Source organism: Amaranthus tricolor, chromosome 15 (genome assembly GCF_026212465.1).
Source record: "Amaranthus tricolor cultivar Red isolate AtriRed21 chromosome 15, ASM2621246v1, whole genome shotgun sequence".
Taxonomy (NCBI): Eukaryota; Viridiplantae; Streptophyta; class Magnoliopsida; order Caryophyllales; family Amaranthaceae; genus Amaranthus; species Amaranthus tricolor.
The window spans coordinates 1,329,355-1,342,129 of NC_080061.1; the positions used below are offsets into that span (position 1 = coordinate 1,329,355).

The window sequence follows — 12,775 nt, forward strand, 5'->3', positions numbered from 1 at the left end:
TTTTTCCATTTTTAATTTTTGATTATTATTTTGTTTAGAAATATTATTATTTTTAATTTTTAATGAAACTGTAAAAAATTGTAGAAAATGGCTGATAATCAAGGAAAACGAAAGGGTTTTTTTTAGACAATTGTTGAGAGGTAATAGTTCTAGGCCTACCTTACTCAGAGGGGACCCGCATGAGAGGGGGGGGGTAACGGGTTCTGCTAGGAGGCTAGGCAGGAAGAGGCTGTCAGACACAGTGAGGCCCAAAGGTCGAGTACGTTGAACCAAGTGCGTACTCATTTTGATGACCAGGCTGACAACCTCCAGAGTAGTTGGGGGGTTTATAGTGATGATGATAATGATGCTGATGATGTTCAGTTCCAAGGTCCTGAGTCTCGCCCAATGGACGGATTGTTGTTCGGGGCCCCGAAGGCAGATTCGAACGTGGCGCCCCGAGTTCTCCTGCCGCATATGAGCTCGCAGGACGTAGTTTTGTCGATAATGAGTCGCCACGGGAGAGCAGACCCTCACAGTCCACTAACACGAACTGGTTAGTGACATCACAAAGCTACCGGAGTAGTCTACGTTGTCTCAAAAGTTTTCAAACTCCTGCAAATTTGAAATATAAATAATATAAATTAAGTACATTAATGATTATAATAATAATAATAATGACAACAACAACAACAACAACAATAATAATAATAATAATAATAATAATAATAATAATAATAATAATAATAATAATAATAAATAAATAAATAAATAAATAAATAAATAAATAAATAACGAAAAGTCAAATTAATAATGACAAGAACAATAACAATTTTAATAATAATAAAAACATTACGTAAATAAAAAAATGAAAAAAATAAAAAAAATTATCAACAATAAAAATAATAATAATGACAACAATAATAATAATAATAATAATAATAATAGTAATAACAATAATAAAAAAATAACAAAAACTAAAACAACAATAATAATAATAATAATTAAAAAAAACATGAATAGTAAATTAAAATTAAAAAAAAATAAAAAATATAACAATCGCACAAAATGGGGCGACTGAACCATGGTTTAGTCGCAGAAAATTGGGCGATTGGACCTAATATCAGTCGCCCAGTTTTATGCGACTGAACCATGGTCTAATCGCCCAGTTTTGTGCAATTGAACCATGGTTCAATCGCCCGGTTTTGTGCGATTTGTTTATTTTTTTTTAAAATTTCCAACGATTCCAATCGAAAATTTTACGTACCGCATCCGACGCATAGTCGCTTTCGTTAGCCATATTTAACCAATTACGGGTTACAACTTTAATAGTTTTTAGAGAGATAGTACCGTGTTTGAATTCGTACTTCATACGCATCTCAGAATTCGATATATATAGACAAATCTTCCGCATTAAATTTTTAATAGTGTTATTAAGCGTGATTTACATTTATTAATTAAGTTTTAAGTTCAGTGACAATTTTGTAATTTTTTAAATTTTAGGGGCAAATACGTAATTTTGAGAAGAGGTGGCGATAAAATAAAAAGGGATGACGAATTTTAGTAACCCCATGCTTCCTTTTAAAAAGTTTGTGCAAGTTGGAGCTCGTTCGAGAGTAAAAAGAACACTTTTATTTATCAGACAGAAGAGAGGAGTTCTTTCGAGAGTGACGATGGATGCAGCAACGAAAGAGAAAGTGGAAGAAACAGTTCTAGAAGTTCTCCGCAACGCCGACATGGAAGCGATGACAGAGTTCAAAATTCGCCAAATTGCTACTGAGAAGCTCGGCATCGATCTTTCTGAACCTTCTCGAAAGAAGTTTGTTCGTCAAATTGTCGAAGATTTTCTTGCGCAACAACAACAACAACAACAACATCAACAACAGCAACAGCAGCAAAACGACGCTGTTAGTACCGGTGAAGTCGAAGAAAAACAAGAAGAGGAAGACAATAATAACGATGGGAGAGAATATGATGATGATGGCGATCTCATCGTTTGTCGGGTTAATTCTTCTTCTCTTCTCAATTTCTATTTTTTGCTGTATATTTATTTGTGATTATTGTTAGGGATATGTTAGAATAGTTGTGGTAGTTTATAGTAATTATTTTGAAAGTATAAATTTTTGTATTGGTTGTGTGATTGTTGAATGATTTTGCAAAACCCTAGTTGGCTCTTCTCTTCTCAAATTGTAATTATCTCCTGTTTTTATTTATGGTTATTGTTGGGGAAATGTTAAAATTGTTGTTCTGGTTCATAGTAATAATTTTGGAGGTTTTAATTTTTTAACAGCATATTTTGATTTGCTAATTGTTAATGAAATGAAAGCCTCAAAAGTGTTCAACAATGTAAAACAAGATGAAAATCAAATGCAAAATGAACACAAGTTGTGTTCATTGAGGTATCTTGGATACCTCTCCTCAAATGTAGTTTATTATATTGAATTCAACAATTGCAAGTATAGTAAACCTCCCCTTATCTTGAGAACAATTCTCTCAAGATCACAAATGCTAATACTATGATGAACACTCTCAAGTTTCAACAAAGTAAAGCTCTCTCAACAATATGTGTTTGTGGTGATTTGTTTTATGAATGATGCTCCCTTTTAGAGGAAGGATATATTTTTCTAGAACCACATCATTACTCACCATAAACTCAAATTTACATCACACAATTAACTATGACAATAAACATATCAATAAACATGGCATTAACCAAAGGAATACAATGCCCATCAATGCAAACTGTAGCTCAAAAGTCCCAAATCAACGTCCTAGGCAAAGTGCTCGAACGAGCACTCAGTTCAGAACCCTACTGCACAATGTGCTTGAACGAGCACTTAAAGTGCCTTGAACGAGCACACCATTCCAACCCACTTTTGACTTTGTTTTCGTGTTGCCTTGTTTGAGCAACCTTCATACCATGCCTTGCCTCGTTCAAGGCATGGTTCCCACCTTTTGTAAAGCCTCATTTGCCTCACATTAAGCACCTCATCGATCGTTCAAAACCTTAAACCATTCACATACGACACATTTGTTCCTCTCCAAAGTACAAGATAAAGTATGTTCGATTAACTGCTCAAAGTTAACGTCATTGTTATGAATATTGGCAACTTGCTTTAACAGTTAACTAGAGACATGGACCACTAACCTGGAATATTAACGTATCTTTGTCTAAGTCTCAAAGTTAACGTCATTGTTATGAATATTGGCACTTGCTTTAACAGTTAACTAGAGACATGGACCGCTAACCTGGAATATTAACGTATCTTTGTCTAAGTTTGATATGATTGTGTGCGTTGTAAATTTTTAGAATGCTGTTTGGTTAAAATGGCATAATCTCGATGTTTTGAATGTTTAGACGAAATAATAATTAAAAACATGGAAGAGAAGTGATACTAGCTTAGTGGTTAGTCCTATTCTCTTAGGAAATTGGGTGTACATTTCCTATCTTACACTGGGGTCGTTTTCTGTTCTCATATCTATGTTTGTTTGAAGCTCAACTAATGAAGGGAAAAAGAAAAAAAATTGTGTAAATGGCAGTCTTTTCGAGGTTAAGTAGGTAGTGTTGGATTGAAATACAGTCATGATATGCTGATTTAAGATCTTTCTATGAGCATAAGTTTTGTGATGTTGGAAGATCATGATATGAAAATGTTGTGTAAGAAGATTTTGCGGGCGGAAAAATAACTTCAGAGAGATGAGTTTCAGGAAATGAAGAAAAAAAAGGGAGAGACGCAAAAGCATAAGGTTTACCAGATGGTAGATTTGGGAGTATCTAATTCAAAAAGTTTATGTGGTTAGTAATACTCAATATTCTTACATGTATGCAGAGCAGTTGGTTGAGTTCTTAAGCTTCCCATTCAAAGGTTTCATCTTGATTATTTTATAGACAAAAGGTTTCAAGATTGGAAGGTCAAGGTTTCTATTAGAATGGCTCTAATTGGTTGTATTTTTTTGCAGCTGTCAGATAAGCGAAGAGTGACAATTCAGGATTTCAGAGGAAGGACATTGGTGTCAATAAGGGAATACTACAAGAAAGATGGAAAATATCTTCCGACCTCCAAAGGTATGACTTTTAAGGTCTTACTTTCTGCCAATAACTATAATGTTTTTGCTCGACATTTGTTGGTACTTTTGGTCTCTGCTGTTAACTGCATTTTGTTTACGTAAGTGGTGTGTTCTGTTGGCATACTGATGTTTACATTGTGTATAGTCCTACTCCCTTGCCTTTTCTTTTCAAATGATATTTATAGATTTCTCGCTGTTTGCCTTGAATATGTATTAGTAAAAGGTTTTAAATCCTTAGCACCTAATTTGTGGGAGGTGACTGCTTAGGTTTACTGTTTAGTAGTCTGTTTGTACTGTGTGAGACAGCTTCTGATAATGTGTCAATATGCTTCATATCTATAACTTTTGTGCCTGATTGTCAATTGTGTTGGTACATAATGTCATGCTTTGATACCCAAATATATGTTTGTGCCTAAGCCACAAAAACAACAGTAATGTCAAACCCTTAATTTTGTGACTTCTATCAACATTTTCTGTACCTTGTCTCTTCTTTGGACCTTATGACATGCTACCTTCATTGTTTTTTAAATATGGTCTGTGAGGCATGATGGCAAATGCTGCAAAAATCTTTATTGTAGAATGTAGCAGAGTGAACTGTCTGAACTCTGTAGAAGCATAGGCTAGAAGTATGAATTTTGATGTGGATGCTAAATTTAAATCCGTCTTGAATTGCTAAAATCTAGCTGAGGCATTCGACGTACAAGTCAATCAAGTAGATCTGCACTTATTATAAAGTTCGATATCTACCCTCTGATTCTGTTGCCACTTACAATTCTAAAGGTTTTTCTGATTCCAAATGGTTTTTTCAAAATCCAGCTATACCTTTAAGTGTTTTCTTAGTTTTACATCACCTTCATGAATCTTAGTTCCTCTAGCTTTGTACATATTTGTTCTAGTGAAACCTAAGAACTGTATCTTGCTTCCATTTTGGTACTATTTAAGCTCTTTTATAGTGAGCCACCAATGTTGTTCCTAAACTAGAATCTTTTAAGGTCTTTTGATTAATTCGGTTTCTAATAGAGGCCCCACTTTGTTTTTTGGGTGATATTCCTACAACCTTTCGAAATCTGGATCCAGGCTAGACATAGTAGAGAACAAAACCTTTAGAACTTACATTTGTGCTGGTGCAGGCTGATCCTGTTTTGGATTCACCCTGTTCCGCAATTCTGCTGGCCTTTGATGATAATTTTCATCTTGTCTTTACTCGTTTTTGGGTTGAACTAGGTGTACCGAAAATACACTGCTGTGAATGAAGGTTTAATAGAACGGCTATAGGTGTACCGACAATACAACTATTTTGGATTATTCCTCTGTCCATCATTTCTTGCACCAACTGTTCTATAACATCCCTTTGTTTAAGAGGGTATCTATAGGGTCTGATATTTACTGGGCCAGCCTTATTATTCAAGGGAATTCGATGATCAAAAACTCCTCTTAAGGGAGGTAACCCACTGGGATCAGCAAATACATCATAAATATTCTCTTTCAATACTTGCAATTCTATACTATCTAACTTACCATCAGTTGTAATATTCTGAAGTTTTTTTAAGTCTCTTACTTGAATCATACAAAATTGGGCAGCTTTATTGAGCATCTTACAGCTGGGATGATACTCAATTACCTTCAATTTGCTAGGTGGAACCCCTTTTAAAGAAAACAAATTGCCATTCAATTGAAATTGCATCAACAACTTTTCAAAGTCCCAATTTATTTGTCCAAATGTTCTCAACCATTGAATACCTAACACCATATCACAACCCCCTAAGGAAATTAACAAGACTTCTGTCTCAAATAATTGCTTATTCATTATTCATTTAAAACTCTTACGCTTCATTTGACAGGGAATATGGTTGCCATTTGCTACAGTAATGGATTGAGGGTTTATGTGTTCTAATTCACAACCTAACTCCTTAGCCAATCCTAGATCTAAGAAGTTATGAGTGCTGCCACTGTCTATAAGAATGTGTACTGGATGATTATGGACCATCCCAATCACCCTCATAGTGCTAAAACATAGGTTTCCGGTTAAGGCATTGACAGAAATGTGAGGTTCTAAGTTCTCATACCCTTGAGTCTCATCTACAACTTCCACAGAATCAACATTTCTTGATTTCTTGTAACACTTGATCCTCTTCATAGTGACCTATTTCTACTGTAAACAATTGAGGTTCTTTAAATTTGCATTTATGGTTTATGTCAAACTTTTCATCACAATAATAACACAATCCTTGGGCAATCTTTTGAGCCCTAACATCAGCAGGTATGTGAGGTAAGGATTTTTGTGTGTGTTTTGTTGTGTATTTAGGTTGTGGTGTGGGAAGTAAAGGGGGTTTGTGGTAGTTGGTTTGATGATCTTTTTGTTGAGCTTTAATTGTAGGTTGAGAAAACGGTTTTAAGCTAGTCTTAGAAGTGTTAGCCTTCAGTTGTGATTCTTGAAGTCTTGCATATCTTATAGCCTCAGAAATGCTTTTAGGTTTAAAGGCTCTTACAAATGGCTTAACATCCTCCTTCAATCCACCAATAAAACTTTCAAGAATATACTGAGCAGAAAGCACATGATCATTTTGCAACAAGGCGGACCTCAAATCCTGAAACTGATCAATATAACCTTCTAAAGAATCCACTTGGTGCAGTTTATTGAATTGTTCTACAACATACTCCATCATCATCCCTAAATGTTGCTATTAATCCACAATAAAATCATCCCATTCCACCATCATGTCCCTCCTAACAGCTAGATAGTTAGTGACCCATTTTTCTGCCCTATCAACCATATATAAAGAAGCTAGTTCCACTTTAGATTCATTAGCCATGTTACATAAATTGAAATAACGACTACATTTCTTGAGCCATAAGCGTGGGTTATTGCCATCAAAAGAAGGACAATGTAGTTTAGGTATCATAACTTGAGGCCTGGTGGAATTAGCCCCATTAGTCAATTTTCTAGGGGAATCTTGACTCTGTGATTCCTTAATGTCACGCACCATTTGCATCAAAATTTGCATATTTTGATTCCGTTCTTCCAGCTTCTTTTCAAGTGTCTTAACTTGCTCCTCCATGGCAATCATCTTGAGAGTTGCAGGGGCCAGATTGATGATTAAGGTAAGCAGAGAAGGAAATGGAAGATATATCTTGATCAAAATCTTGAATACTCTTGGAGGATGACTACTGTATACAACCCTCTGTCAAGAATTTAACAGTCGGGTGGTGTGCGTACTTAAGAAAATAAGGAAAGCAATGTGAGAATGGGCAGCGACCGGCTCTGATACCAATGATATGGTTGTTGAATCTTCAACAACCATTTAAAATTAAGAACTGATTTTCAAAGATAGAAAAAAGAGGGAGAAAGAAGAAAATTCAGAAGAAAGAAGGAATACAGTGTTATTCATATGCTTTGTGTCTTACATTTAGTTAGTTTATATACCAATGCAACAATCAAACTAACTTGTCACAATTCTTACTAAACACGTGTTTAGCATGCTTACACTTCATCATACACATGCTTAGCATGATTACACTACAACAGTGTATGAAACAGGTGATAATAAGTAATACCTAATATGAGATGGGTATTTAAGAAAAATGAAGAAGAGGAAGGAGAAATAAAGAGGGATATTGAGGACAAAGAGAAAAAAATCGGGAGAAGACCACTAATATAGGGTGAGAAGTGGGAAGAGAAGGTGGGAGTTTTCTGTGTAAGTACTTACTGCTAGTAATACGGTTTTAACTTTAAGTATCAGAAAGTGAACTCTGAACTGTATTAAACGAAGGAAGTAAATATTTCAGAAAGCTAAAAAGAAGGTTGAGGTTGCAGGTTGTAGGTTGCTGATACAGTGATACTAAATGTATGAAGTATATGCATCAGAGAAAACAGATGAGAGAGAAAGATGTTAAAGAGGGAGGAAGATAGAAAGAATTGATTTTAGGGGATAAAAAGAGAGATAGAATATGAAAGGGAAGGGAGGGAGAGATCAGAGCCAGAGGTCACACAAAGATAAAAAGAATGGATTTTTAGGGAGATAAAAAGAGAGATAGAATATGAAAGGGAAGGGAGGGAGAGATCAGAGATCACACAAGATAAAAAGCTGCTTCATTGTGATCTTTGACCCTGACATCTTGGCTACTTTTCTTCTTTTCTTTTTCTTTTCTGGAAAGTATCTTTCTTTTTATTTGTAAATTACATTTTCTGTATTCGTCTCTAAATGTCCACTCTATGATCTCTAAATGTCCACTCTATGATTCAGATAATCGTAATACAGTTCGCAAATTTGATTTGAATAAATTTATTTTAATACGTATAAACATAAGTTTTGTACTATTGCTAAGCTCCATGATGATGAACAGTTTCCCTGTCGTTTATGTTGCATCAAAATGGAAATAATTTATTTGAACTCTAATGTGTTTCTCAAAACACAAACCCGACTCCCAAGTCTAGAGCCCCTGGGTTTTTAGGGGCTCGAGTGAAAGATTATTTATGGCCCCTAAACTATATATATATATATATATATATATATATATATATATATATATATATATATATATATATATATATATATAAGTTGAAACCTTAGCACTAGATGAAAACTAAAATTTTTGGGGCGCTAGATCTAGGCATGGCTTGCACTTGCTTAGGGCCGGCCCTACTCCCAACCAGTTTCCTTTGTTATGATGTTTATCATTGTTGCATATTCTAATTGGTATTACGAAAGTCCTACATAAAACATCTATATGGTGTATTGGGAGTACCTGCTGTAGCTTTAATTGTCAATGCTATGAACTGTGCTTCATTATGATCATTATCCAACATATAAATGGTCTTGGTTTAGTGCTTCATTATGATACTACTGTTTTGGTTAATTACTTATATGCATGATTCGGTGTTGTACGTGCAGGAATCAGCTTAACCACAGAGCAATGGTCATCTTTTAAGAAGAATTTTCCGGCTATAAGGGAAGCAATCGAGAAAATGGAGGGAAGGTGAACTGAAGTTGAGACCATGTACTTTAAACACATTAGGTTTATTATGTTGGAGACTAAAGAACAGATGAAGCATTTTGCTCTTTGTTGTTCTGTTGTTCATAAGTTGTATTGATGCTTGTTTTGATGCAGTTGAATTTCGAGACTTCTTGTGGCCCTTGATAGCATCGCAATGATAGATTATATAACATTTAGGGCGGTTTTAGGCCCATTTAAGGTGTTCGATGGCATAAGATCTCAAAATATAGTCTCATATTATCGATCAAAGTAACTCGGTGGGTAATTTACTTTGCTGTGATATTGTTGGTTAGAAGTTTAAAATCTACAAACGCCAAATTTTTGGTCTTTATTTTATCATTAATGGTTGACGAAAACACTTAATTTTCTAAATATCAAAAATTATATAAGGTTCCTATATTCTTTGTTTCGGGACTTCATCTATAAACTTAAGTTTTGGTTGAGTTTATTTTCACACGATATCAAAAGTCTAGGTTATGGACATGAATCTCATTCTACTAAGTGAAATATTTAGCTTTACATATAAAAATGAGCTATTATATGTTTGATGTGACAAGATGTGATAAATTATACAACAATTAAATTATATCAACTTCAATTACTTTATTGTATTATTTTCTTGACACATAAATAAACAAGCTATGCCATGGTTTTCTTTTATTTAGACTTTAAACAGTGTTGTTCCTTTTCAAAACCATAAACTACAATGTTGGGAACTTATTGACAAATGTGAACTCATTGAGAAATTTCAATGAAGATGTAATTTTTGATAGTGGCGATCAGTGAACATCTTGTATTTGAGGTCGGGGAGTAACGTAAGCAGGATTTAGAACTAAGAGTGGGGTCTTGGAACATAGATACCCTAGAAGCCAAGTCGTTGGAGTTGGCCAATAAGCTTTGTAAATACAGGATTCATGTAGCATATATTGGAGTTTGAGGGCAAGGAATGAGAGTTGGGAAAATTTGTTGGAGTTTGGGCTAGCAAAAGAATTGGTTATAGCAAACTCTATCTTTAGAAAGAAAGAAGAGCATTTGATCACATATAAGAGCGGTGTGCATGCAACCCAAGTTGACTATTTCTTAGTGCACAAGGGAGATCGACCCTCATGCTTGGATTGTAAGGTGGTGTTGGGTACAAAGATGCCACCCAACATAGACTTTTAGTATTGGTTTTCAGGATGAGGAAGAAAATCGTAGAGAAGAAGGTCGAGTCCAGGAGAAAGATCATGTGGGGGAGATTCAAAGGGGATATGGTCACAATCCTGTCAAGCAAGATAAATTTATTGGCTTCCCAAGTTAGTTAGAGGATGCGAATGAAATGTGGGTGAACATGGCAAAAACCATTAGAACAGTGGCAAAAGAGATCTTGGGGTGTCGTCAGGTAAACCAAAAGTGTTCAAAGAGTCGTGGTGGTGGAACGATGAGATGGAAAAGAAGATAAAGGATAAAAACAAAAGATTTAAGGAACTTATGGCATGCACGGAAGATGAGGATAGGATAGAAAAGAGAGTGAGCTATAAAGAAGCAAAGCGGGCGACAAAGAAAGCGGTAACGGAGGCAAAAAACCGTGGTTATGAGGACTTGTATCGGAAGCTTGACGCCAAAGAGAGGGAGAAGCAGATGGCTACAATATTTCTCTCAGCTACTCAATGAGTCTAGGGGTTCAAAAGGGGCAGATAATCAAATTTATGACTTCGAAAGATCAATGGAATATGGGTCAACACGTGATATTACCACAGGAGAAGTAAGAGAAGCTCTTAAAAAGATGGGGAGAACAAAGGTAGTCGGGCCAGATAACATCCCGATTGAGGTGTGGAGAGGTTTAGGAGAAGAGGGCATTAGTTGGTTGACTAACCTCTTTAATATTATTTTGAGAACACATAACATGTCAGAAGAATGGAGGAATTGCACACTTATACCGTTGTTTAAAAACAAAAGCGATGCGCAAGTAAGCGGGAACTATAGAGGTATCAAACTTCTAAGCCACACAATGAAATTGTGGGAAAGAGTAACAGAGAGGAGAATTAGACAGGAAACGGTGATTAGAGTATAAGGAAAGAAATAATGAGGCGTGGTATCATGAAGAAGGAGCCTCATCAAATCTGGAATCATCGGGCATCGGTGGAGTATTTGCTGTCAAAGGAAGAACTTACTGGCGGGAAGACGATAAATCTCACCTAAAATGTACCCACCGTGGTAGTACGAGACACACAAAAAACGAGTGCTTTAAAATCGTGGGTTACCCTGAGTGGTGGCCGGATACAAAGAAAAAGGGGGCAAAAGAATCGGCACGGTTTTCTGATCATAACCGGACCGCCAGAGCAGCAGTAGGTTGGAGCACAAATGAACACTCATCCATGGAGGAAGGAGAGAATCAAGGGGCAGCCATGAATATCAAAGGTATCAAAGAAAGAGAAGGAGACCTTCTCTCAAACGACGCACAGGAACAAAAGATAGGGTTAAGGGGAGTGGGGTGCGAAAATCAGGAGCCACGTGCTTCACATCTACCATCCCATAATTTTTCATCTTCTTTTAATACTTCATATTATTTTGAAGGGGGTTGGATCTTTGATTGTGGTGCTTGTCATATGAGCCGAATGATTTTTTGACTCATGACAAACCGCTGAAAAACATCATTAAAACAGCTAATGGGAAAGGGATTAAAGTGAGTGAAGCCGGAACTATCTCTTTTACGAAAAATCTCACTTTTAAAAATTGTTTATTTGTCCCTGACCTCTCGCATAAATTATTGTCAGTGAGTCAATTAACTAGAGATCTTGATTGTACTGTTCTCATGAAACGCGGATGTTGTATTGTGTAGGATGCTCAGACAGGAAAAATTATTGGGCGTGGTATTGAGAGAGGTAGACTGTACTACTTGGAAGAGGAGACTCAAAAAGGCAAAGTGGTTCTTGTTCGCGGGTCAGAAGAAAGGCAACTATGGACTTGGCATCAACGTCTTGGACATCCATCTGTAGGGTATCTAGAGAAACTTTTTCCTAAATTTTGTAGGGCTAAAATCTGAGTTTAAGTGTGAAACATGTATTCTTGTGAAGAGCCATAAACACTCGTATTCTAGTAGTTTGAATAAAGTTGATATGCCTTTTATGCTGGTTCATTCTGATGTGTGGGGTCCTGCTCCCATCGTAGGATTACATGGTTTTTCATACTTTGTTACATTTATTGATGATTGTACCCGGATGAATTGGATTTACTTCCTTAGACATAAATCTGAAGTGTTTCGTGTGTTTGTTGAGTTCTATAATATGATCTGTACCCAATTTCAAATCCAACCCCGCATGTTTCGAACTGATAATGGTAGAGAATACATTAGTTCTAACATGAAATAATTCTTTAAACAAAAAGGCCTTATGCATCAAACCTCTTGTCCAGACACACCCCAACAAAATAGAGTGGCAGAACGGAAAAATCGCACACTTCTTCAGATGACCCATGCTATTATGCTTGATTACCATGTTCCCACTTACCTTTGGCCTGAAGCCATTGCCACTGCCAATTATCTTACCAATAGACTTCCCACAAAAAGCCTTCAATATCACACACCCCTAGCTACTCTCCAAACCCATTTTCCCATACCTTCCTCGCATACTCTACCTCCTCGTATATTTGGGTGCACAGTATTTGTTCACTGTTCGACAAGGGTAGAAACAAATTTGAACCAAGAGCAGTAAAATGTGTTCTTATTGGATATGGAAGGAATCGAAAAGGTTAT

At 36.0% G+C, this 12,775-nt stretch overlaps 1 protein-coding gene across 2 annotated transcripts; it reads left to right on the top strand.

Moving 5' to 3' along the window:
* Positions 1-1,571: 1,571 nt before the first annotated feature.
* Positions 1,572-9,247, top strand: LOC130800886 (RNA polymerase II transcriptional coactivator KELP). 2 transcript variants are annotated; one of them, XM_057664609.1, is made up of 3 exons: positions 1,572-1,982; positions 3,940-4,045; positions 7,130-8,523. In XM_057664609.1, the coding sequence occupies exons 1-3, from the start codon at positions 1,653-1,655 to the stop codon at positions 7,210-7,212; spliced, it is 519 nt and encodes a 172-aa protein (XP_057520592.1). In that variant the 5' UTR covers positions 1,572-1,652; the 3' UTR covers positions 7,213-8,523. The 2 variants fall into 2 exon arrangements, with proteins under 2 accessions (XP_057520592.1, XP_057520591.1); XM_057664608.1 differs by lacking the exon at positions 7,130-8,523 and adding an exon at positions 8,940-9,247 and having other exon boundaries at positions 1,573-1,982.
* The last annotated feature ends 3,528 nt before the right edge of the window (positions 9,248-12,775 follow it).